At 45.4% G+C, this 23867-nt stretch overlaps 1 protein-coding gene across 5 annotated transcripts in view; it reads right to left on the reverse strand.

The window, feature by feature from the left end:
• Window positions 1–388: 388 nt before the first annotated feature.
• LOC144799881 (zinc finger protein 10-like) overlaps window positions 389–23867 on the reverse strand; it is a 122688-nt gene continuing 99209 nt past the window's right edge. For 4 of the 5 annotated variants that reach the window (XM_078671490.1, XM_078671488.1, XM_078671486.1 and 1 more), the window contains 2 exons: window positions 8966–9076; window positions 389–2485 (listed from right to left, as the gene is read on the reverse strand). In XM_078671490.1, coding sequence (XP_078527616.1) covers window positions 1806–2485; window positions 8966–9076 — 791 coding nt within the window. In that variant the 3' untranslated portion in view covers window positions 389–1805. The remainder of the gene's footprint in view (window positions 2486–8965; window positions 9077–23867) is intronic. The other variant, XM_078671487.1, reaches the window with a different exon arrangement.

The raw sequence follows: 23867 nt of genomic DNA on the forward strand, positions 1-23867 counted from the left end.
GCTGGTCACCTGACGCCATCCATAAACACAGAAGGTGGACTATCCCAAATCTTAGCAAGTATCACCCAAAGGAGGAGTCACCTATCCTGTGACTTCCAAAGACTTTTCTACAACAAAACAAATTGCAAACATCCGGACCCAACACTAGGTGGCCATCTATGCACAGTGTGTAATCTGCGGCTCATATGCCTCAAACTATATGTTTTGTTCTTTTTTATGCACTGGGCAACCACCCTACTGACGCACTGTCATCTGACTTACCATTGCATTGTTTTGTTTTCTGTGACCGATCACCTGCACTGTACTTTCTTGCGTTTCCGTAGCTGGGCAGGACGGGTAAGGATGCAGATATTCTTGAATTCAAGAGACAACTCTTCTGTTTGGCGCTTTAAATCATATTGATTTCTTTTATTCAAGCCAGGTATCCCTGAAGCACGGACAATTCTGCACCTAGGTTTCCTTTCTCGGGGTAAATGCATCCAAGGTGGAAGTTTTTTACTTGTTGGCAATTAAACAAATTAAACAATTTAAACATCTTTAAAGAGACGTGAATGTTAAAATGATAATCTGTTCGGGAAGTCTATGAGACGGATGCAAGTGCCATTCTTACTTCTACCTTATAATCAGTAAATCGTGTGACAAACATTCTTTCTGTACTATTACAAGCAGCTCATCTAACAGGCTCATTGTGTTATCTCTGATATTTCATCATATTCTCTCACTTTTAACCAGAGTTCTCAAGGTGATCTAACACTGCAATCATCCTGTCCACAAGCATTTTTCATGCACCACCAAGTCTAATTCTTTGAAAGTTTTGTGTCTTATCAGTCATCGGTTAGATGTGGCATGTTCATTGTTTCTACAACTAATCTCATCACAGTGTCCATTATCTTCCAAACTTTGATATATCTGTGTTTACAGAATTATCAGTGAATCTGTCTCAGTTCTTTATGGTTTCCTTCCTTACACAACCCACTGTTCATGTCAACTGGCATTAACTTTGCATTACATATTTTCAATTCTCTTATTGAACACAGATTTCAATTTATTCACAATGGTATGAAATGTATAAACCATTTCTTTATGTTTTGTAAATTAGTTTCTTCACTTTAATTTGTTTTGTTAGTCCAGCGTCTCACATTGTTGTTTTTACTGCTTCTTTCATTTCTTTTTTTGTTCATTAAGCATTTGTTATCAGACCTGTAAGGGAAGAAAGGTGTCCCCCGTGGGATGATATGTTTAGTTTGGAATTTGGTGTTTAGGGTCTCTTGACAAGTCATCTGAGGCCTATAATGGCAGTCTTCACAGGGTGGTCTTTTTCTGAGACACCAATGCCTACATGTATGCCCGGATACAAATCTTGTCTTTTGGATTTAACGGGTACTAACCGATCCAGTTTTTGTACTACATTCTGTAAAGTTAATTACCTTAGATGCTGTTCCAGGAGTATAAAGCAACAGTTCGGCACAGGAATTGTGTTTTTTGTATTGAGGTGGTTTCTAATTATCAGGCAATCTAGTAATATTCTGTGTTCTTCCTCGATGTTTCAGGCAGAAGATTGCTTCTTCTTGCCGCAAACTGAATCTCTAGTTCTGGTTGTTTTGTGTGACTTCATAGATGTCTAATCATTGGAATTGTGGTTTCATCGCATTGTCTTCATTGACATAATACAAACTTCTCTTATATGTGTATCTATCACTTGTAGCTGTTCGTACTGGGCATCCTTCCATTAGACGGCGAGTCCAGGAATGATATCTCGCTGATGCTTTGGTTCAACTTTATCCTTAAATTTGTGTCATCACTGGTTAATGGTTTCTTTTTCGATGTTGGTTAAGATTACTTTTACAAGGAAAGCTTTTTTCACAATCACTACATTTATATGGCTTCTCTCCAGTGTGTATCCGGGTGTGTTCTTTTAGATGATATTTCCTATTGAATCCTTTGCGACAAAAAGTGCATATATACGGCTTTTCGCCTGTATGTGTCCTATAGTGCTCCATAAGTCGCGACTTCTGAAAGAAACTTTTCTCACAGTCAGTACATGGAAACGGCTTCAACTCTGCCTGAGCTTCAGAGTGTGTCGGCATGTGTCGAATGAGCTCTATCCTATTGCTGTAGCTTTGACCGCACTCCGGACAAGAGTATGAGAACTTCTTCGGTGGTCCCCTTCGAGCACCATTAATAAAATGCAAATTGTTCAAATTACTCTCATGGTCATTATAATGTGATATCCTTACTTCGGCCATTCCTTGATGTTCATTTAAATGTTTTAAGCTGCTTAAATCATCATTTTCATAAGAGCCGTGGTTCGCTCCATGCATTTCATGGCACATTTCTGGCTGTAGCTGGATTATGCAGTTTGGTCCCTCGTCAGAGCTCTGGAATGCAGCAGTTTTCTCTTCTTCTGATAAGTCTATAATTGTTTCTCTAGGGTAATCTTGCGACTCTCCAAGCCTCTTTTGAATGTTCATAATATCATCACCTACTGGATTTAAATGAGAGGTAGTCATTAGCATTCTAATCCTAAGAAACTGGCAATAAAAAATATTTTTGTAATTTTCATTTCATAAACATGATGTTACATTTTACACAATATTTTTATTTGTTGATATACTTTGCTGGATGGTTACACAGGAAACAATCATATTCATAGCATAACAGGGAATGTAGTTCCTTGCCAACTGAGAATACAGACAGCTGAGATCCATGCGCGTTACTGATATCTTCCTCTTGATTCGTGCCACTGGGGGAGGGGTCTCACATGGTTCCAGCCTCAACTTAAGACTTGTTTCCTCTCTAGAAGAGTACATTTTCCAGACACCAGTATCACACACTGGCTCCAAGTCACAGTATATAGCAAATAGACTGTACTAGAAATCATGCCTGGAACGTTCCATTATGTTAGGCCAAGATCTATGGAGCAGGTGGATATGCTCAAGACAGAACAAAGTGGGACACAAACACAAAAAACCTTGCATTCGGCTTTAAAAATCATGAATAGACCCAAAGAATTGTGGACATTCAGATCAATAGGACAACCAGAGTCCTGTGAGCAACGTCTTTAACCCCTTCCGCCGAGTGCTAGGGGGCGGGGGGCCGCGCGGCGCTCCGACGCTGCTGACGGAACCGCTCCGTCACGGCCCTTGGGTGGGCTGTGCTTGTGACGGAGTGGTTCCGTCACGGCCCGCCTACTCAATAGAACGCGCCACGCAGGTGCGAAATCAGTACCGCGCATGCGCGCCGAGCGGGCCGTGACGGAACCGCTCCGTCACCAGCACAGCCCACCCGAGGGGCTTGACGGAGCGGTTCCGTCACCAGCATGGGAGGGGTTAAATACAAACAGACACGAGATAGTCCCTACCAAGGATTTACGATCTCTCCTGCCGTCCAAGTAACTTTAGGAAGCTTTCTCAACTATGGCCCTCTTGCCTTCCAACAGCTGTCCCAGCTCAAAGGACTTATGGTAGTAATTACATTTCCTAACCGAGCCATAAATCATGGATCCTATGCCATACAAAGACAAGAGGTGTTTAACCCGACAGCGCATTCACACTTCAGATCCAATCTCGCTTCCCATGGGATTTACACCTACAGGGGAGGGTCACACGCGCCTCAAACAATGTGCTCCACTGAATCCTGATCTGAAAGGCTCAAAGGGTGGTTATTATGTAGGGGGAAATGGGCAGGAATTACAAGAGCCTATGAATCACCACCACTGCCTCAAGGAGCCCATGGTCAGCTCTGTAGCTGGACATTTGTCGCGAACCAGCCACAGCTTCCAGGAGCGAAAGTTTGGAGTATTAAAAAGGTACCTTCGAGACAGGAACACTCGTGAGTATACGCATGCAACGTATGACACGCGGAGAGCTGTTCTGAGCAGTTATCACAGCGTCTGCAGTACACATCACAACAGATAAACTTCCACTCTCTCCCCTCAGGGGCAGATGCCGCAATAGTCCCAGCCCCTTTGGCCTACCAGAAGGAGCAGGGTCAAACAGAAATTACTGGATTTGAGCCTTTCCAGCCTATCACAGGCAGTGCCCCAATATGTGTCAGTGATAGAGGTTGGCTGAGAGCCAGTTACACTGCAGACACACTGACCCTCAGGGGGCGATAATCAACGTTCTAGCTTTGAACAGTTTTATATAACATAACTGCACCAAAACCAGCAGCAGCCTCCTTTACACAGGAAACACAGATGAATCCAAGGAAGGATGAGGTGTGGGAAATACTCATTAGAAATGAAAAGTGGGGGAGGGACGCACAACAAGGCGGGTGAAATGAGGGCATAAACGGGTGAGAACAGACTTGTGTGGCACATGGAGAGCGCGCTCACAGGGAACAGAGGGTCCCCAGTCTGGACGGTGATCTACAGACACGAACATGGGATGCAGCCATCTTTCATCCAGAGCCACCAGTCTTGCAGAGACACAGACTGGCCATGTGACTGACTCCATCCAACTCTTCTGACCGTCCAGAGACATTCGACCAGAATGAGGGGATGAGGGCCCAGGCCTGCAAGCCCCAGAAACACCAGTCTGATGGAACTAGCAACACAATCCTCACCAAAGTTCAAGACGCACTTGTTAGATGTAGAAACGGTCTCCCTACAGACCCACATATGCTCACATTTTTGAGGTGCTGTTCTGATGTTTTTTTCACAGCCCCTGGAAGTTGTGCACTGCGAGGGGTTGAGAAAAACTGTGCACTGAACAAGGAAACTTGGTTAATGGTATCGACATTGGTGGTTCTATTTTAGGATTTAGCATATATGATCGGGACTCTGCACCCCCCCCCCCCCCTTGAAAGGAGGGGGGAGGGTGCATGGGGAATGTATGGAACTAATGTACATTATGAAACCAGCTTTAGAGCAGGCCTAGCTGGATAGAATGTCTCCAAGAAACAACACAAATCACAGCTGACCAGAGAAGCAGATCAGAGACATTTCACACTAGAAGACAGATGTGGCTTGTCACTCACCGGATAACAAAGTAATCCATTGGTCATGAAAGCTTGCAACTAAATTAAATTGTTAGTTCAATTATGGTATGCCTATTTTTAATATCTATAGGTGATTGCTGCTTATGTTAAAGGTAAATAAATTGTATACATAACTTAAAAAAAAATCTTTATTTAAGGGGGCGTGGCCGAGCCGAACAGCCAGGTGGCCGCATAGTGCACCGCACCCCATGGCCCGTGAGGGGACTTGTATCACACACCACCGCCAAGCATGGTCTAGGATCGACTTCTGGTTACTGACAAGAGAATTACGGGTTTGAATACAAGAGGTCACTCATCACACACAGACACGCTCGGACCATGCTCCGGTAGGGTAGCCCTGACCCTTTCGATCCCAAAGCCATACCAACAACCGTTCTCGTGGCGCCTCCCCCAAAACGTCCTACTGGACACCGCCTTCTGCGAAAGCCTCAGAAGGCACATCCAGGAGTATTTTGAGCACAACACCGGGTCGGTGTCAACGGAGTGCGCATTGTGGGAGGCGTTCAAGGTAGTAATAAGGGGACATTGCATAGCTGGCCAGTCCGGGGTACTCCGCGATATACGGGGCAGTCTGAGCAGATTAGAAAGGGAATTGCACGAGCTAGAAGCACAATACTGCACAGCACCATCACCCTCTATCTTGGCAAATATGCACACAAAACGCACAGCATTTCAAGAGGAAGCTGAGCGCGAGGCCAAATTCCTACACAAATATGCCTCAGGCGCAGGTACGGGGAGGGCGACAGACCGGGTAAAGCGCTTGCCAATATCTTGCAGAAGCCTAGGGGGGCCCCCTTTATTACAGAGCTGATTACCGCTCCCCACCAGACATCCTGACCAAAATGAGAAGTTTTTACGCACAATTATACACCTCCACGTCAAACCCTTCTGATGAAATACTGCGGGATTACTTTGACTCCATCGAGCTCATATGGTTCCGCAGAGCCCACTGTGAGTACATGGAGGCCCACTTCTGCGGTGGAGGACATCAAACAGATCATAGGCGGCCTCCCTGTGGACAAGGCCCCCGGTGCTGATGGCCTGATGGTCAAATTCTATAAAGAATATGCCGATCTCCTGGCACCACGACTCCTGGCCGTCTACCAGGAGGCCAAGGAACTGGGCAGCCTACCTGCCTCAATGCGAGAGGCCATTATCATAACAGTTCTGAAACCAGATAAGGACCCCTCAAACTGCGATTCTTACCGTCCACCCTCCCTGATCAATTTAGACGCGAAGATCTTCGCCAAACTCCTGGCCGTCCGATTACAACCACTGCTTCCCCCTAATAATACTTCCGATTCCAGTCCAGTTTTATACCAGGCAGATCCACGTCCCATAACCTCCGGACGCTGTTTGCCCTGATGCACTACCTCGCACCGCATGTCCCAGCGATCGCTGCGCTTCTGGACGCCACTAAGGCGTTTGATTCCTTGGAGTGGGGGTTCCTCTTCCCGCTGCTCCAAAGTATTGGCCTCAGCCCTGTTTTCATTAAACAGATAAAACTGCTCTACAACATGCAACAGCGCGCTTGAGGGTGAACAGCTTGATCTCTGAGCCCATCGCTATTACGAGCGGTACGAGGCAGGGATGCCCCTTGTCGCCATTACTGTTCGCTATAGCCACAGAGCAGCTTGCAGCCCGGATCAGGCAATTCCACATGCACCGTAACATTGGGTTCACCACTAGAGGACTAACCATCTCACTCTATGCGGATGACATTACGCTCTACATGACAGACCCTAAAGAAAACTTGGCACCCATGACGAGGGAATTGGTATGATATGGTGAACTCTCCGGCGTACGGATTAACTGGGATAAATCTTTTATCATTCCCCTGATGTCCGGCACCCAGCCGTTCGAAACTGATTATCCTATTGCATGGGCGACAGGGCCACCGTGCTATTTGGGGCTATGGATAAGCAATGACATAAACGAACTCTGGGCCGAGAACTATGGTAGAGTGGTGGACTGGATTACAGAGAGGGTGTGCCGCTGGAAGTCGCTCTCCCAATCCCTGATTGGACGTATAGCAGTGGTCAAAATGATTATCCTGCCCAAGTTGTTGTACCTCTTCATGAACGCCCCCATCCCTCTCACTTCTTCAAAACACTGCGCTCATGATTGTGGGCTGGGTGACAACCCAGAATATCCTGGGAGGAACTCACCCTTCCTCAGTCCTAGGGGGGACTTGCTGCTCCTGACTTTGTCCTTTATGCCTACAGTGTGCAGGCGCAGTTCCTACAAAACTGGGTACACCCTACTGCCTTTCAGCCACATGTGGCTATCGAATTAGACAGAGCGGCACCTGTACCTCTTGCTAACGCACTTAAGCAAATGTGCGGCCCAGCAGCTCCTTTGGCCACAGACATGCTGCTCTACTATCAACTGCGCACCTCTTGTAGAAGTAAGTTTGACACATTCCCGAACCCCCCCCACATTACCAGCACTCGAAAACGTTCTTGCGATTGACCACGGCTGCAAGCTAATGACCCATATTTACAATATCACGCAGCGAGACGCCCGACTCACCACTCCTGGGGCCCGAGGGGCACGGGCAGAAGACATGAGAGTGGACAAAACGAACGATCAATGGAAGCTCACTGCGGTCGGCTGCAAATGCTGTCGTAGATTAATTCACTTAAAATACATCCACCGCCTCTACTGGACCCCGGTGCAGCTGCACCGAATGGGCCTACGGCCTGACAACCACTGCTGGAGATGCGGGGCCACAGAAGCAACATTCTTGCACATAGCATGGCACTATCGGCCGGTAGCCAACTTCTGGATGCATCCATTACAACTCATACATGACATAATTGGACAGGAGCGGCCCTACATGCCGTTGGCGGCGTTGTTGGGTGACATTGCTGTTGTTCCACTCATAAAGAGGAAATGAACGGCCATGCTGTTACTCATGGCCAAGCGCCAGGGGGCCCTCCAATGGGTCATCAGTGTCACTTAACCCCTTGCGTGCTTGTGACGGAACCATTCTGTCACGAGCCACGGTGGGGCTGTGCTGGTGACAGAATGGTTCCGTCACGGCCCGGCCGCCCCGCCTGCGCTGAGCGTTCCATTGAGCAGGCGGGGCCATGATGGAACCATTCCGTCACAAGCACAGCGCCACAGCGGCTCGTGACGGAGAGGTTCCGTCACGAGCATGGTGGCGCCGCACGCCCCCCTGCCCCCTAGCGCCGCGGCAGAATTACCGCCGCGGCCAAGGGGTTAATGTAAGACTCAACTGGAGAGTTTCTGGGAATTGATGCCAGGAAGGTCCCGCCCAGGGATATCTGGGGCCCATTTGTGAATTGGTTAAAGACAGCGAACACCGAAGACCTCTAATGGGACCACTAGGAAATGATAGCATTACTGCGGCACTGACTCATGGACCATCTGATTTAACTACTGAACAGACCGCGCACTGGTCGACACAGAAATGCCACATTCATACATGTCAACCATTACCATCACCATCATTTTCCCTGAGTACCTACAATGCAGGACATTATCAATACAGCAAATACCACATCACAGCTCCGGAGTGGACGCGGGTCAGTCTGCGAGCTCACCGATGCTTGGGCGACGGATAAGATTTGAAAGGCTGCCAAATATCAAGGGGGCGGGGCATAGGAGTTGTACACATAACTTTCATCATAAACCCTTAAACGATTTTGTCCACTGCTAAACCATTTTTAGATACGCTTGTAATTAACCATTAATAATATTTAAATTAAAGATAAACAGGCGTGAATTCTATGGATTTGGAACCGGACACTGATCCCGTTTGTTGCCTGCTATTGGTACTTTCTAAGGACAGATAAATCTACTTGATAGAATTAAATGATACTTTTGGACAAGAGTCGAAGCCATGATCAGGACCCAGTTTGCCAGGAGCACATCTAAGCACGAGGCCACGTCTATGGGTATCCATTTAATTGTAAACAGGCGGGTATAAATACTTTACCTGCTGGGTCGAGGCTGCTTTCAATTATTTCACAGTCCGGGTGGTCTGGGGAACAGTTCTCGTCCTCTTCTTTTACGTTGACTATGATAACATCAGGGAGACCTATATGGCCTGTTTATGAAAAAAATTTACATTATTAAAAAGCACAACATGCAATATTTAAGGTATTACAAGGGACACTCCCCGTCACCCATCCAGGTTCCTTCAGAAGGTCACAACTGGGACTGGCACGTGCCAGGTGCTTCTGTGCTTTCGGATCAAGGAGCCATCACAGACAGGGGGGACCACCTTGAGACCTACACCTCACACTGCTCGCCTATAGGATTGTGCCTGTGAGCGAAGGGGATCCAACTGCTCTGTACAAATGAATGCAATGATCTTTTAATAATTCTGCTGTGGTTTTGCGCTTGTTGCCAGCAGAGTGGATATTCCACTCAAAAATATTTCTCAGTCCTAAATTTGAAACTAGCTCCCCAGCTTGCTCCATTGGATTAGCAAAGGTTACTAGTGGTAATTATTTAGTGATGTTTTTCATAAGTTGCCAAATATTGCAAAATTAAGCTCCCACGTGACCTTGAAAAATGAAAGTAAATACAGCGGTTTACATGGGATGTTGTCAGGGCCAAGCGTGCCCTTTCTGGACCCGAGTCTCATGGAGGCGAAGGTGAGCAGTCAACGGCGTCTAGTGAGGGGGCAGAGACTTAGGGCCAGATGTAGGTAAAAGCTGTTTTGCGAGTCCTTAATAGAATATTTAGGGAATCGCTATTAAGGACTCGCAAAATGCCATGTAGATAGGAATCGCAATATTTTTTGCGATTCTTTAATATTCCTTAATTGCAAATTGCAAATTGCAAATTGTGATTCGCAATCAAGGAATTCCTTCCCATTCATTCCTATGGGCCTAGAGGCACATAGGAATGAATGGGAATTGCGCACGCAATTTGCGAGTACCCAATAGGTACTCGCAAATCGCGAGCGCAATTTCAAGGGTGCAAGGGTTCCAGAGGGACAGCCTGTTGCACCCCTGAAATGTGCATGTGTGCACATGTGGCGCACATACATGCCCTAAGGGCATGAATGTGTGACATGGCACTTTTAAAAAGCAAAAAAGTGCTTTTTTAAAGGAATTCGCAAATTACCACCAACTTGAAGTTGGTGGTAATTTGCAATTCCTTAAGGCCAAATCACACTTTCTTTTGTGCTTCTTACATTGCATTTAAGGAATCGCAATTTGCCATTCCTTAAATGCAATAGCAAAATAGGGAATCGTAAATTTTGCGATTCCTTATTTTGCAAGGGGGTTTCTGTGTGCTACTTTGCACACTGCTAATTTGCGATCGCTAACGCTGAAATTCAGCGAATTTCAGCGTTTGTGATCACAAATTGACTTCCCACATCTGGCCCTTAAACTTCAAACAGACTCACATCAGACATAATAAATCACTGTCCAGGACACTGCTTGTCCTTTTAATAAAAGAAAGTACTTTAATATCACAGCAGAACGTAATAATTCAAACTTAGACCATCACCGTCCATATAAGATTTTTCAAACTTCTTGTTTGTAAGGGAACAACGTTGGATTTTCAGACTGGGCACTCGCCTAACGGGATTGAATGATGACATCCCTGGACCAATCTAGCGCTTCCTCTATCCACGTGATGAATTGAACTATGCTGATGGCGTAATCAAAGTGTTGGACTGATCTTTAACAAACAGGATATTATCCAATACGAAATGACTATCCCTAATAACAGGCTTTAATAACATGCTTCCCATTAACTGATCTGCGTTTTAATTGAATTTTTCCAAAAATGCTTGTAATGACCTATATACCCACTAATCTTATTCAGCGATAGCCGAAATAATGTAATAACTGGACTACTCTTCCGCTGCACAAGAGGATGTCAGAAGCCAGTGTTTCACTAAGTGAGACTTTTAAATTAAGACTAGAACCAGTTGCTTTCTCGTGGACGATAACAGCAGAAAGAGAAGGTACAGGAAATATTCCCGTCCCTCGCTCCTACTACCTCCCGTTTCTTGGATGTCATATACTCCTGGGAAATGGTCCATGGTGACGTGTTTAGGAATCAACACTTTTGACGTCTCCATTGACTCGACTGTCGGTGCTTTTCAGGGGATGTATGTCATTACAGCACATGCTTTCACAATGTATGCCATTACAATGAAACTTTTACAACGGAGGATCCATTACAACGCATGCCATTACAACATAGCTGCTATTACAACGCATGCCATTACAACGTAAGTATGGGTAAGTAATTTATAGTGTAGTGTTGGATAGTGTAGGGGTTAAAATGACTATTCTAACTCCAGGGGGGTGTAATAGTAGGGTAAGTGTTGGATGGTGTAGGGGTTAAAATTAAATTAAATACTTACCCATACTTACGTTGTAATGGCATGCGTTGCAATAGCAGCTGTGTTGTAATGGAATGCGTTATAATGGCAAGCGTTGTAATGGATCCTGCGTTGTAAAAGTTTTGTTGTAATGGTAGTGCATTGTGTTAGTTGCGTTGTAAAGGATGTTTTCCCTTTTCAGGTGTTTTTTTGAAAAACAGTCATAAACAGGGGTACACAGAACAAACTGAGCTGACATTACATCAGAATTTTTTTTTTGAATGATTACAGCCCACATATCAAACAATATGATATCGCACTAACACATTACATTAAAACATGACTACGAGACATTAGCAATTCAAACAATCCAACAGATGTGTATCCCAATTCTGCAATTAAACGTTCAACGGGACACTTCAACAAACTTTCACTCAAACATTCCCTGTTGCGTCGACTCGATAGTTGAAGACAAAGGTTTTTCTTCTTCACTCCATTATGCTTTTGCACGCCATAAAGTCGCAGACGACGCCACAGTGTGGAAAAGCACAATGGAGTGAAGAAGAAAAGTATTCAGACAGGTAAGTCAAACAAAGGTTCTGAAAAGAAAGATCATTAAGTGTTTGTCTTCAACTAACAAGTTAACTGCAACTTTTCCTATTCTTAACTGCATGAAATGCGCCGATATCGATGAGGAGACAAATCAATCGAAACCCACATGAAGTGATTTGTCCACTAGTTCTCAGTCCTGATGAGAACCTGGTTAATTGATTTTGGGTTCGAAAGGAGCCAGGGAGTGCATTTGAAAAGACAGTATTGGTGCAGAGGGAATGATTGAGTCAAAGCTTGTTGAGTTCATATCCCTGTGAATTGTTTTTCAATTTGTACTACGCTTGCACCCTCTGGCTTCTGTCCAACAAAGAAGGGCGTTCAATAATACTGAAGTGTCCTAGGCCACCTTTGGGTGTTAAATTGCAGAACTGGGACAAACATCTGTTGTATTGTATGAATTGCTAATGTCTCATTGCCATGTTTTAATGTAAAGTGTTGGTACAATGTTGTATTGTTTGATACGTGGGCTATAGTCATTCAAATAAATATTCTGATGTAATGTTAGCTCAGTTTTTTCTGCGCTCAACTGATTATGGATGTTTTTTAAAAAAATCACATGAAAAGTTCATGCACAAATAATGCTAAAAAATAAATGGTGATCACAATAACTCAGTTGTGTGATCATGATTTGTAAAGTGTGTTGTTTTTCTACTAAGGCCAGTATTAGCAATTGTGTTTTTAAGATTAATAAATAAATAAACCATAAATAAAAAGTAGTTGGTGCCAGTAGGGAACACTCAACCGATTAATAAAACAAAGATCCAACTAAAAATTCATGTTGAGTGTGGAGGTGAACACATTTGCGAAAATGTTGGTTGGAAATTTGTATGGAGATGAGGAAAAAACAATTGCGTCAGTATTTTAAAATAAACAGTGATAGGTGGGGCAGTTCCACTGTGGGGGATAAAGTGGCTTCGTTGATATCGGTCAAAAATCCCCTATGAAGCTGTAACTCTGCTGAGTTTGATTACTCTGCATATTCTTTTGGAGCAAACCTGAGGTGGAAATAGCGTTTCTTTATCGAGACACTGTTGGCACATGGGTGAAAGTTAAGATTGGCAACAGGGGGGCATTGCTCTCCAAAATATTTACTTTAATCAGGGACCTGTGTAGTCCCGTTATTATTTTATTCCTATATGCCCATCTGGTCAAAAGAGTTTCATGTTAAAAAGGCATCTGCCCAAAGTTGTGGCATTACATTACAAATATCTGATGTATGCAGACAATATCACACTTGTTGATAAAACTCTGATTGGCTCACACAGCCCCCTCTCTCTTTGCAATTAACCAACTTAGTTTGAAAAATAGACCAGACAGTCAACTAACATAAAACCAAGGTAGAGTTCACTATAATATATACTACAGTGCAAATTATACGACCGTGCCTATATGTTCCTAAGCCACAAAATGCAATATGTGACATGGAGGCCCCACGCCGAAACGTCCAGATCAAAATGTGTTAAGAACCAGTAACTTCTACTACCTGGGCCACAACTGTACATTGACTGGAGAGGTGTCTCCAGGAGGGATCCAACTCCCAGGACAATAACTAATCTGGTAATCCCGCACCCGGGTTTCACAGGTGTGGGAACACTGGATGTAATTTTACAGGCTGGAAAATCCACCTTTGGGATTGGGCTGCAATGGGCAATGCTGCAAGACCCCTTTCTAATGCATAGGGTGAAAGTGTATTGAAACATCCTCGTCTTCCCTCTGTCACCCTCCAAACCCCACCTCCCCAATTCTCTTGACCAGCACCAGCCCCGCAATCTAATTTACTGACTGCCCAGAAAGTGCTAAACCCCTGGAATAGGATATTCCATGCGGAATATCGCCCAGGAAAGGGCCCTCGCAGTTATTTCCCAGGATACTGGGGATACATTGTAACCATTGGATTTGTGTGTAGGGATGTCACCCAGAAGGATTGTGTTACTTGTACACTGCTGGCGAGCATTGGAATCGAGGCTATAGCTGATTTAAAAGTCACCTCCTATCGTAGCTACCCTCCTCAAGGCCTGTTTTAAAAACGATATAGGTTTTTAAATATGTGGGCTCTGTTGTTATTTTGCACAAATGTATTTACACGATTGATTTTAAAAAACGATTGAGGTTTTTAACAAGAGGGAATACATTTTAACTTGTGCTGCACTCATCTGTCTCACTCACTTGCTCGAGGCTTCCCCGGTCCGCCACTGCTTTGCCGATTGCTGCGGAGGGAAGACCTCACCTTGCACCACTTCCGGTATTCCTGTTCCGGCGGGGTTAGTGCTCCAGGCACTAGACGCGACTATTTAGAGCCACACTCGGCTTGACGCGCAGCGGACGAGCACAGCGGGCGCGCCGATGGCGCGCCTAAGGCAAACCCGTCTGCACCAGGACCGGGCCAAGGGCCTGTTATGCTGCCAGTTTCGCTAAGGGTCATCCCACTCTGCGCCCTTACAGTCGAGCTGCCCTACTTTCTTTAAACTCGGGCTCGCATACTGAGCAGAAACGCTGCAACTTGGCATCAGATAATGTCTGGGCCCGCCCGGACTGTAATTTCCACATCCCTCCCCTGCAGTCGGATCCTCCCTTAAAGGGACTGCATACGCCGACCATCCGGGCTGCCATGATTAATGCACGCTCAATGATGAAACATGCCGGTAACATCTATGAGCTTATAACGGACCATAATTTCGATATTCTGTTTATTACGGAAACCTGGCTCAGGGAGTCTTGTGCTCCGGTGGTCGAGTTGGCAGTCCCCCGTGGCTATCACCTAGCGCGAGCTGATCGTTGCTCGGCAAGAGGTGGAGGCACTGCTGTGGTGTTCAGGGAATCTTGGGTTTTTGTCTGCGAAAAATCCACGAGCATCCAGGAGGGAGAAGCGTTGGATTTTTTCTTTATTCTGACGCCCCACTTCACGTTAGGGGGAACACTGATTTATCGACCACCTGGGCCGACAGGATTATTTTTAAATTCCTTGGGCGAGTCACTGGCAGAACGTGTTCTCCGCTTCCCAAAATTTCTCCTTCTTGGAGATTTTAACATCCATTTAGATTCCCCCATGGACCCAGACACTCTGGCCCTTGTAGATCTCTTGAATATAACCCAGCTGACCCAGTGGGTTATTCAACCCACCCACTCGCAAGGTCACACGTTAGATCTGGAGTGCTCCAATTTCCCACTAGACATAAGTGATCCCCGGCCAGTATCCTGGTCTGACCATGCCGTGATTATGTTCTCTTGGGCCATGGCCAAGCCGCTTCGCCAATCTCCTCTCTCCTCTGGGGCCCTTACCCGGAAAATTAGCATTCCAGGACTTGCCGAGGCTTTATCTCACCGGCAGGTAGCCCCCGCACACGATCTTGAAGGACACGTTGACCAATTTAACACTTGGATCAGCAATGGGGTAAAAGCCATCTGCAAACCCGTGTCAAGAATAAATCAACGTTAGGTGCCCTCCCAACCATGGTATTCGCCTCTGCTAAATGACCTGAAGCGGAACTGTAAGAAGTTCGAACGACTCTGGAGGGTGGCCTATAGTCCGCTAGCCAAAGCTAACCTCCGCGCCTCTCAGAGAATATACTACACTGCGGTAAAAAAAGCAAAAAGTGAGTAATATACTTCCAGAATCATGAAAGCTGATAATAACAGCAAGGAGATCTTTGCCATTGTTCAAAGTTTCATGTCCCCCCGAGCGGAGCAAAAGATCATCCCCGTCTCGGCGGGTTGGTGTGAGGAGCTTTCATCCTTCTTCAACGATAAGATTAAACTTATTGAAGAGGGACAAGCACTGTTCACCGCCCCACCTCTCCTGTCGCCTGACTGCACATTTTGCCCCCCCCCCTAGCAGGCACCTTTCCCAGTTACACATGGCAGAACTACCTGATATTTTGACCATCCTTAAATCTTTAAAATCTGGTTCACCCTCTGATCCTTGCCCGCCAGGGTTTTGGCTGGAGTGGCTGACACTATAGGCGCCGGAGTCACAAGCCTGGTAAATAGGTCGCTGCAATCAGCCACGGTGCCAAGACAATGAAAGCAAGCTAAGCTCCTTCCACTACTAAAGAAACCCTCGGCTGACCCACTCACAACAGCTAACTATCGACCCATTTCACTGTTACCGGCTTTGGCTAAAGTCTGTGAGAAGATTGTCTTTCGCCAACTGAACGCTTTTGTGGAGGAGTCGGAGGCCCTCCACCCAGCACAGTCTGGCTTCCGATCGTCTTTTAGCACTGAGACGGCTCTGGTCGAGGTGGCAGAGTCAATTAAGGATTGCCTGGACAGGGGCGGCAGAGCGGCTCTGATTTTATTGGACCTCTCTGCCGCCTTTGATACGGTACCCCACCAGCTTCTTCTAGCGCGCCTATCATCTATTGGCATCTCTGGTGCCGTGTGGTCATGGCTGGAAACCTTTCTTGGCTCCCGCACCCAGCAAGTCTGGATGCCGCCCTACTCGTCCTCGGCCAGAGAAGTTCAGACAGGGGTCCCGCAGGGCTCGACGCTGAGCCCGCTTCATTTTAACATATATATGACCCCCCCCTGATCTTCCTGGCCGAAGAACTGGGCGCTAAGATTATGGCCTATGCCGACGACACCCAGCTGCTGTTTACCTGGGAAAACTCGAACTTAGAAGTTGATGCAGCAAAAAAATGCCTGGCAACCGTATTTACCTGGCTTGCCCAGGCCAAACTAAAATGTAAATAGGGAAAGTCAGAAATCATCCTCTATGGCCAATTCCCCGCTCAGTTCTCAGAAGCACTGTGGCCCTCAGATTTTCCCCGCCCCCTTTCGGAAAGTGGACTAGCCAAGAATCTAGGCATCTGGTTTGGGGAAGATCTAAGGTTTTCAGAACACATAAAAAGACTCTCGGGCATCTGCTTTGGGACCCTTAAGTCCTTAGGTCGTTTTTTTCCCCTGCTCCCCCAACAGGCCAAGGAGATGGTTGCCCGAGCACTCATCTTGTCTCGCCTGGACTATGCCAACGCACTCTATTTGGGCATACCAGCATTCCTGGTTAATAAGCTACAACTTATCTAGAATGCTGCGGCGAGACTCCTCCTGGGCATCTCTAAACGCACCAGCATAAGAGCGCAAATGTCCTCACTGCACTGGCTTCCAGTGGCACAGAGGATACAATTCAAGGCCCTGGTCCTAGCTCACAGAGCCCTGCATGACTCAGGCCCCTCCTACATTAGGAAGAGAGTGGCCGTCTACATGCCCCGACGTCCTTTAAGATCGGCGTCCCAACACTTGATGGTAATTCCTTACTTCCGTCGCGCCAGGTTGGGCGGCCAATCTTTTTCTGTAAAAGCAGCCATTCTTTGGAATGCCCTTCCTACAGTCTTACGCCACACTCAGGAGATAAAATGTTTTAAAAAACTTCTCAAAACCCACCTCTTCGGCCAGGCCTATTAATGCATTTCTCTCGCCATATGTGTATTATTGCTTCGCGCCAGGATACTCATGAGTAGTTGTGCGCGCTATAAATACCAATATAACATAACATAACTTACTCTGTAAGTGTCTGTACTTGGCATGCAGAGCTGTAGATTCACATGCTTTGCATACTCCTGCCATCTAGTGCTGTCTCCGGATATTTGCAAGTTGTTTTTCTTTGAAGAAGTCTTTCCTAGTCACGAGGTAAGGTGACTCGTCCTTTCAGTGATAGTGCGCATGGGCATCGACTCCATTGTTAGATTGTTTTCCCGCAAGTGGGTGAGAATGGAGTCAGTAAGTGCCGTACAGAGATGTCACGCGTATATAATGTGAATAATAAAAACTGCACCAGCCATAGCTGTTCAGGGAGGAGGGCGGGCGCATATGAATCTACAGCTCAACATTCCAAGAACAGATGCTTACTGGTTAAGTAACATAATCCGTTCGAGGCATGTGTGCTGTAGATACACATGCTTTGCATAGAGAGTATAGCAGTATTCTCCCAAAGCAGTGGCTAACCAGTGGGTGTTGCAGTTGTTTTAAACAGTGTTTTTAGCACTGCCTGTCCGACATTAGCCTGTTGACGTGCTAACACATCTACACAATGTTTTGTAAATGTGTGTGGTGTAGACCAAGTAGCTGCCTTACGTATGTCAGCTATGAGAATGTTACCTAAAATGCCATAGATGCTCGTATTTTGTGAGTAGAATGTGCTCCAGGAGGTACTGTTAAAGTTCTTTTAGCTTTAACCTTGCAAGTGTGAATACATTAGACAATCCATCTCGAAATGCCAGATTTTGAGATGGATTTCCCTTTATGAGGTGGAGCAAAAGCAACAAAAAGATGTTTTGCGAAAATCTTTGTCTTATCGTTCTAGGACAATAATGCTCATCAAGTGTGTGTAGAGCCCTCTCCGCTACGGAATCAGGTTGAGGAAAGAATACAGGCAACAACTGATTTGTTAATGCGAAAAGCAGAGACAACTTTTGGAAGAAATGTTGGGTTTGTACGAAGAATAAGCCTATCTTTAAGCAGTTAAAAGAAGGGTTCTTCTAAGGTTAATGCGTGTAACTCACTAACTCATCTTAGTGAAGTAATAGCTATTAAGAAGGTGACTTTCCATGAAAGAAACTGTAGTGAACAGTTGTGTCATGGTTCAAACAGTGGGCCCATAAGTCTTGTAAGAACAATGTTAAGGTTCCAGACAGGAGCAGCTGGTACTCTGGGCGGTATTATTCTTTTAAGGCCCTCCATAAAAGCTTTAATCACAGGTACTTTCAATAAAGATAAATGTTGCCTGTTCTGAAGATATGCAGCTACTGCTGCAAGGTGTAGTCAAACAGATGTGTCGGCCAAACCTGCGTGTTGTAGATGCAACAGATAACAAATAATGTTTTGTACAGATGCATCTAGCGGATCAATTGACTTATTATTGCAATATATGACAAATCTTTTCCACTTTGCTGCATAACGTGCTCTAGTACTAGGTTTTCCTGTTTCTTTAACCGCATGCGTGCTGCGCGTCTTTTTTCAAAAAGCCGCGTTACATGACGAGCTCAGCTCGTCATCAGCGTGCGAGCGGCGCAACTGATGATGAGCTGAGCTCGTCATCAGCGCCGAAGTGGTTAAGAATGGTCATATAGTCTGGTGGTAGGTTTAGATAACCAAACTCTTGGACTTCAGGAGCCAAATCACAAGATTCAGGACTTTGGGATTCAAATGGATGATTTCTCCACAGTTCTGTGAGAACATTTGACGTTATGTGAAGCTTCTGATGTGGAACCACTGACCGTTCCAACCATGTGGTTAACCACGGCTGACGAGCCCATGTGGGAGCTACGAGAATCATTGTGAGAGAAAGCTGCCTGGGTTTCCAAACTAGAAGTGGAAGGAGAGGGGGAGGCGGAAAAGCATAGGCAAATATTCCTGACCAGTTCATCCATAGGACATTGCCTTTGACTAGAGATCTGAGATCCAATATTGGTCTTAACGAACCGTCTTTTTGGGGAATCAGGAAGTATAGTGAATATACTCTTGCTCCGTGTTGTTGTAATGGGACGAGTGCTATAGCTCCTTTGGTTAGAAGAACTTGTACTTCTTGTTTCAGTAGATGTTTGTGTTCTAAAGACAGTTTGTGAACACGAGGGAGGATGTTGGGAGGGTTGCTTGTGAGTTCCAGGCAGTAACTATGTTGGATACTATCCAACACCCATGTGTCTGTTGTTATTGACTGTCAAATGGGTAGAAACTGATGTAGTCTTCCCCCGACAGGTGATGAATGTTCGGGAGGAATTGATATCAAGTCGCTGTTTGTTAATAGAGGGTGGGGTACGTGATGGCGTACCTCTACCTCTTCCTTTGAAGTTGTTGCCTCTATATCCACCTCTGTAAGATCCTCTAGAGGAGGGAGACTGTGCCTGTGCTTTATATGAAGATGTGGAGGCATCTGTGGTATTATTTTTGGAACCCGCTCTGTGGAAGACACGACGAAAGTAACCTCTATTGGACGGAGACTGAAGGGCACCCATTGATTTCACCACTTCTGGGTCCTTTTTCATCTTCTTTAGCAATTGGTCTATCTGATGTCCAAAAAGGTGTTCTTTGTCAAATTGTACATTAAGAATAGTTTGTTGAACCTCTGGATTAAAAACACAAATTCCAAACCATGCATGCCTCCTTAGAAAAATGCTGGTATTGAGTTCTCTAGCTGCCGTATCTGCAGCATATCTAATGGATGAATTAGAAATAAACTTGCCTTCCTCTACTATTTCTTGGCCTTTTTTCTTGTGTTCTTCAGGAAGGTATTGTAATAGTTCTTCCATCTCATCCCAAAGTGACCTCTCATACCTGTCCAGCAGCCCTGGAGTGTTGGCTATTCTCCAATGATTGGCTGATTGGGCAGCTACTCTCTTTCTCTTGAGTTTTGTGAAATTGCTCTTTTACGTGCGTTTGAAACCACCAAGGAATCCGAAGGCAGCTGACCCTTAATAAATATAGGGTCAGGTGGAGGAGCTTTGTATTTTTTATTTAGTCTAGGTGCAACGATACGTGACCCAACAGGACATTTAAAAATGCGGTCTGCGTGTCTCCACACGGCCTTTAACATGGGCAAAGACTGAGATGTTCTGTGTGTATTTCCTAAAGTTTCGAAAAGGAAATCCTCTTCTAGGTCTTCTTTATGTAAAATGGACCCATGATAAGTGGCTTCTCTAGCAATGAACTCTTGATATGTATCATCATCAGGAGGGGAAAGTTCGGGCGGATACAGATCAGGATCTCTGTCTCCTGGTGGATCAATGTTATGGTGATCCCGCGGGTCGGGTATCTGATCATCATCGTCTTGATTATCAGCTATATCTGGATGTATGTCTGGAGACCCTGGAGGGGTAATATGTGACGGGTCTGAAGCTGGTATGACAGGTACTGGCGAGATGGATGGAGGGGTTGGAGGAATATTAATAGGACTAGTGGCTCTGTCTTTTTCTTATTCAGAGGTATTCTGTACTCCGTGACTAGCTTCCTTTGGGAGGTGGTATCGCTGTTTCAATGGTAATGTATCCAGTTTGAGAATTAATGTGGATTATCTTCTGTTTAGGATCCAGCTTGTGCTGCGTTTTCTCCAGTATTTGTCCAGTGGGTTCAAAGGAGCATCTTTGTCTTTCGGTGCTGACATTTTCGGCGCTGAGCTGGATTTGGCCTTTTTATCTTTTCACCTCGGTTTGAGCCCAGACGGGAAGACTTCACTTTCTGTTGCGGTGTCGAGCCAGAAGGTGGGGCGTTGGAATCAGAGTCTCGGTGCCTACCATGGGCTGATGGCAGTGGCGGCCCAGTAGCCTTTGGCTTGGCCGGAGTGGATTTCGTGGGCAAAGGGGGGATTAGTCAAAGCACCCTGTCCAGAGGGAGCTCAATCTCCAACTCTGAATCGGAGTCCTGAAAGGAAAAGGCCTCTTCCTCTTCTGTCGCCGACGCCTCCATCGCTTCTTGTTCGGCCTCTTCGCCAAATATATCGGTAGTTTCTGCAATAGACTGTCGCTGCATGTCTCTGCGTCGAGCACAACGGTCTCTGAGAGTCTTTTTCAAACGGTACGACTGACACGCGTCACCGTTTTCTTCTTTATGCTTAGGGGTGAGACAAAGGTTACAGACCTTATAAAAATCGGTATGCGGGTATTTGGAATGGCACCTAGGACAGAATTGGAATGGCGTCCGTTACATTGGCGGAAGACTCGATGCAGGATCTTTGAGTGAAAACTGGAGAAGATCTAGGCCCGAAGGTCACGGGTAGAGTTTTTTTATCGATAGCGAAACTTTCCGCAGAAGATAGTAACACAATCAAAAACAATACCGACGAGGGTGGAGTGAATTGCGAACCAAAGGGATCCCGATTGACGGTTTCAAAGCGGAGCGCAGCAATACACGTTCAAACCCGATGGTGGAAAAAAACAATCTAACAATCGAGTCGATGCCCATGCGTACTATCTCCGAGAGAAGGAGTCACCTTACCTCGTGACTGGAGAAGACTTCTTCGAAGAAAAACAACTTGCAAACATCCGGACCCAACACCAGATGGTAGGAGTATGCACAGCATGTGTATCTATAGCACACATGCCGCAAACACATCATTTCGGTCCACGTAGCTTCCATTCACATAAATCCGCATTATGTGCAATTAGGATTTTACAGACTGAAATGTTCTATTACAACACATGGTGCAATAATGCTGGCTCTGAGTCTATGCCGAGGGGATAGCAACCCTTCTTTATGAGGTCTTCCAATATAGTGCTTTAAAAACAGAATAAGATTGCATGCACTATCTGACCGAAATGTTTAACAAAGAGCGATCTACCACACACTCTCACAAATGTTAGACTTGGGGCAGACTGCAGCATCAGTTCTAGTGCTCCTACTTACTCCTGCGAGAGACGAGCAACGACCTGGACCCTGAACCATCAGGCTCCATTCTACTACGGATGAACCCGCCCGTACATTCCATTTTATTTACTACACTTTACTACCAGACGGCCATACCGGCCCACGAGAACCTACGTACCGGATTGGAAGTATCACCGGTCTTTAACCCTGAAGAGTCACAGGTATTGACCTGCTGACGAAACACGTGTCGGCTGGTGTTGTTGTTTTTACATGAGAATCCTCATTAAAATCATCCCTATAAGAAACCACCGGTGTCGGCCACTTCATTATCTACAAATGTACCAAAAACTTATGATCATACATGTGTGCCCAGGACTGTGTTAATTTGTATTGAGTTAAGAGCTTTTGCTATTTCTCCAGTTTCAGGGGTTTTGGGTCTACCTCTGACCTGGCAGCACTACATACTCCTATTCCCCGCACGCCCACATCGGGCAAGGTTACCTGTATGAGCGCCATTTTCCTGCTACCACAAAACCCATTGCAGAAATAACTAGTTCTAGTGGATCAGCATGTACCTTCCTTCCAGCACCAAAATATCAAAGGCACCAAACAACTTACAACGACCGGTCAATTCTATGTCCAATGTTGACGTAATTATAACGGAGAATTACTGTCAGCTGTGAGCAGCCAAGGCTCGATGAAGACTTGACTACTGTCCTCCACAATAGTCAGGCAGAATATGCCGCCGCAAACTAGATGGGACTGGTCTTTGGTTTCGTCTTTTACATTTGCCTACGAGGGGCATCACTCAGGGAGGGGCACGCCTGGGTCACAACAGTAGCTGCTCTCATTCAAATCTTCATCTTTTATGAATTTGTTCAGTTTAGCAAGTTTCATATAATCCCTGGTTTACGACCACCTGCAGGAAGTCATTGCAGGTCCTGATCAAAGGTAGCCATGGCTTCTTACATTTATAAGAACAGTGGCCTGGGACTAGGTGCATTTAATGACAGACTCCATCGCTGATAAGCAAAATACCCTGTAGTTGCAGGTTTCTGTAAGTGATGGGTTGTGAATACCATCACTATTCCTATCTTGGCTTTCTACCCTTACGGTGATCAACTTTCATCATTTTTCTTAAGAGAACTTGCACAGGTATTAAGAATGTTTATTTCAAATTGCTGCCATGCCTAATACACTATTATTTTTCCAAGTGAAGGCCTACACTGGCACAGATCAATTTTTTGAGGTTATTAATAATAATATGAATATAATTACTTGCCTTTACAGAGATTTATATACCACTAGCACACAAAGTATTCAAATTAAGTGTGTGGCTATTGACTAATGTATTGTCCTCAATTTACCAAACTTTGACTCCATGGCTGACACTGCCTTGCCAGGATTAGAGCCTGTGACCTGTAGATCTCAGCTGATATAAGCGGGGACCACTAACTCCTCCAGACCACTTGCCAGACTTTGAGGATCTGGAACATCACAATTCACGTCCCTATTATTATCATTTGAACAGCTTTCACCTGCTGCTTTCATACTTTCTGTTATTAGCTACTTCATACACAATAGTAATAACTAGGAGATGATGATTACTGTAAGGACAGTGTGGTAAATAAATAAATAATAC

The sequence above is a fragment of the Lissotriton helveticus genome, chromosome 12 (assembly GCF_964261635.1).
Source record: "Lissotriton helveticus chromosome 12, aLisHel1.1, whole genome shotgun sequence".
In the NCBI taxonomy this organism is placed as follows: Eukaryota; Metazoa; Chordata; class Amphibia; order Caudata; family Salamandridae; genus Lissotriton; species Lissotriton helveticus.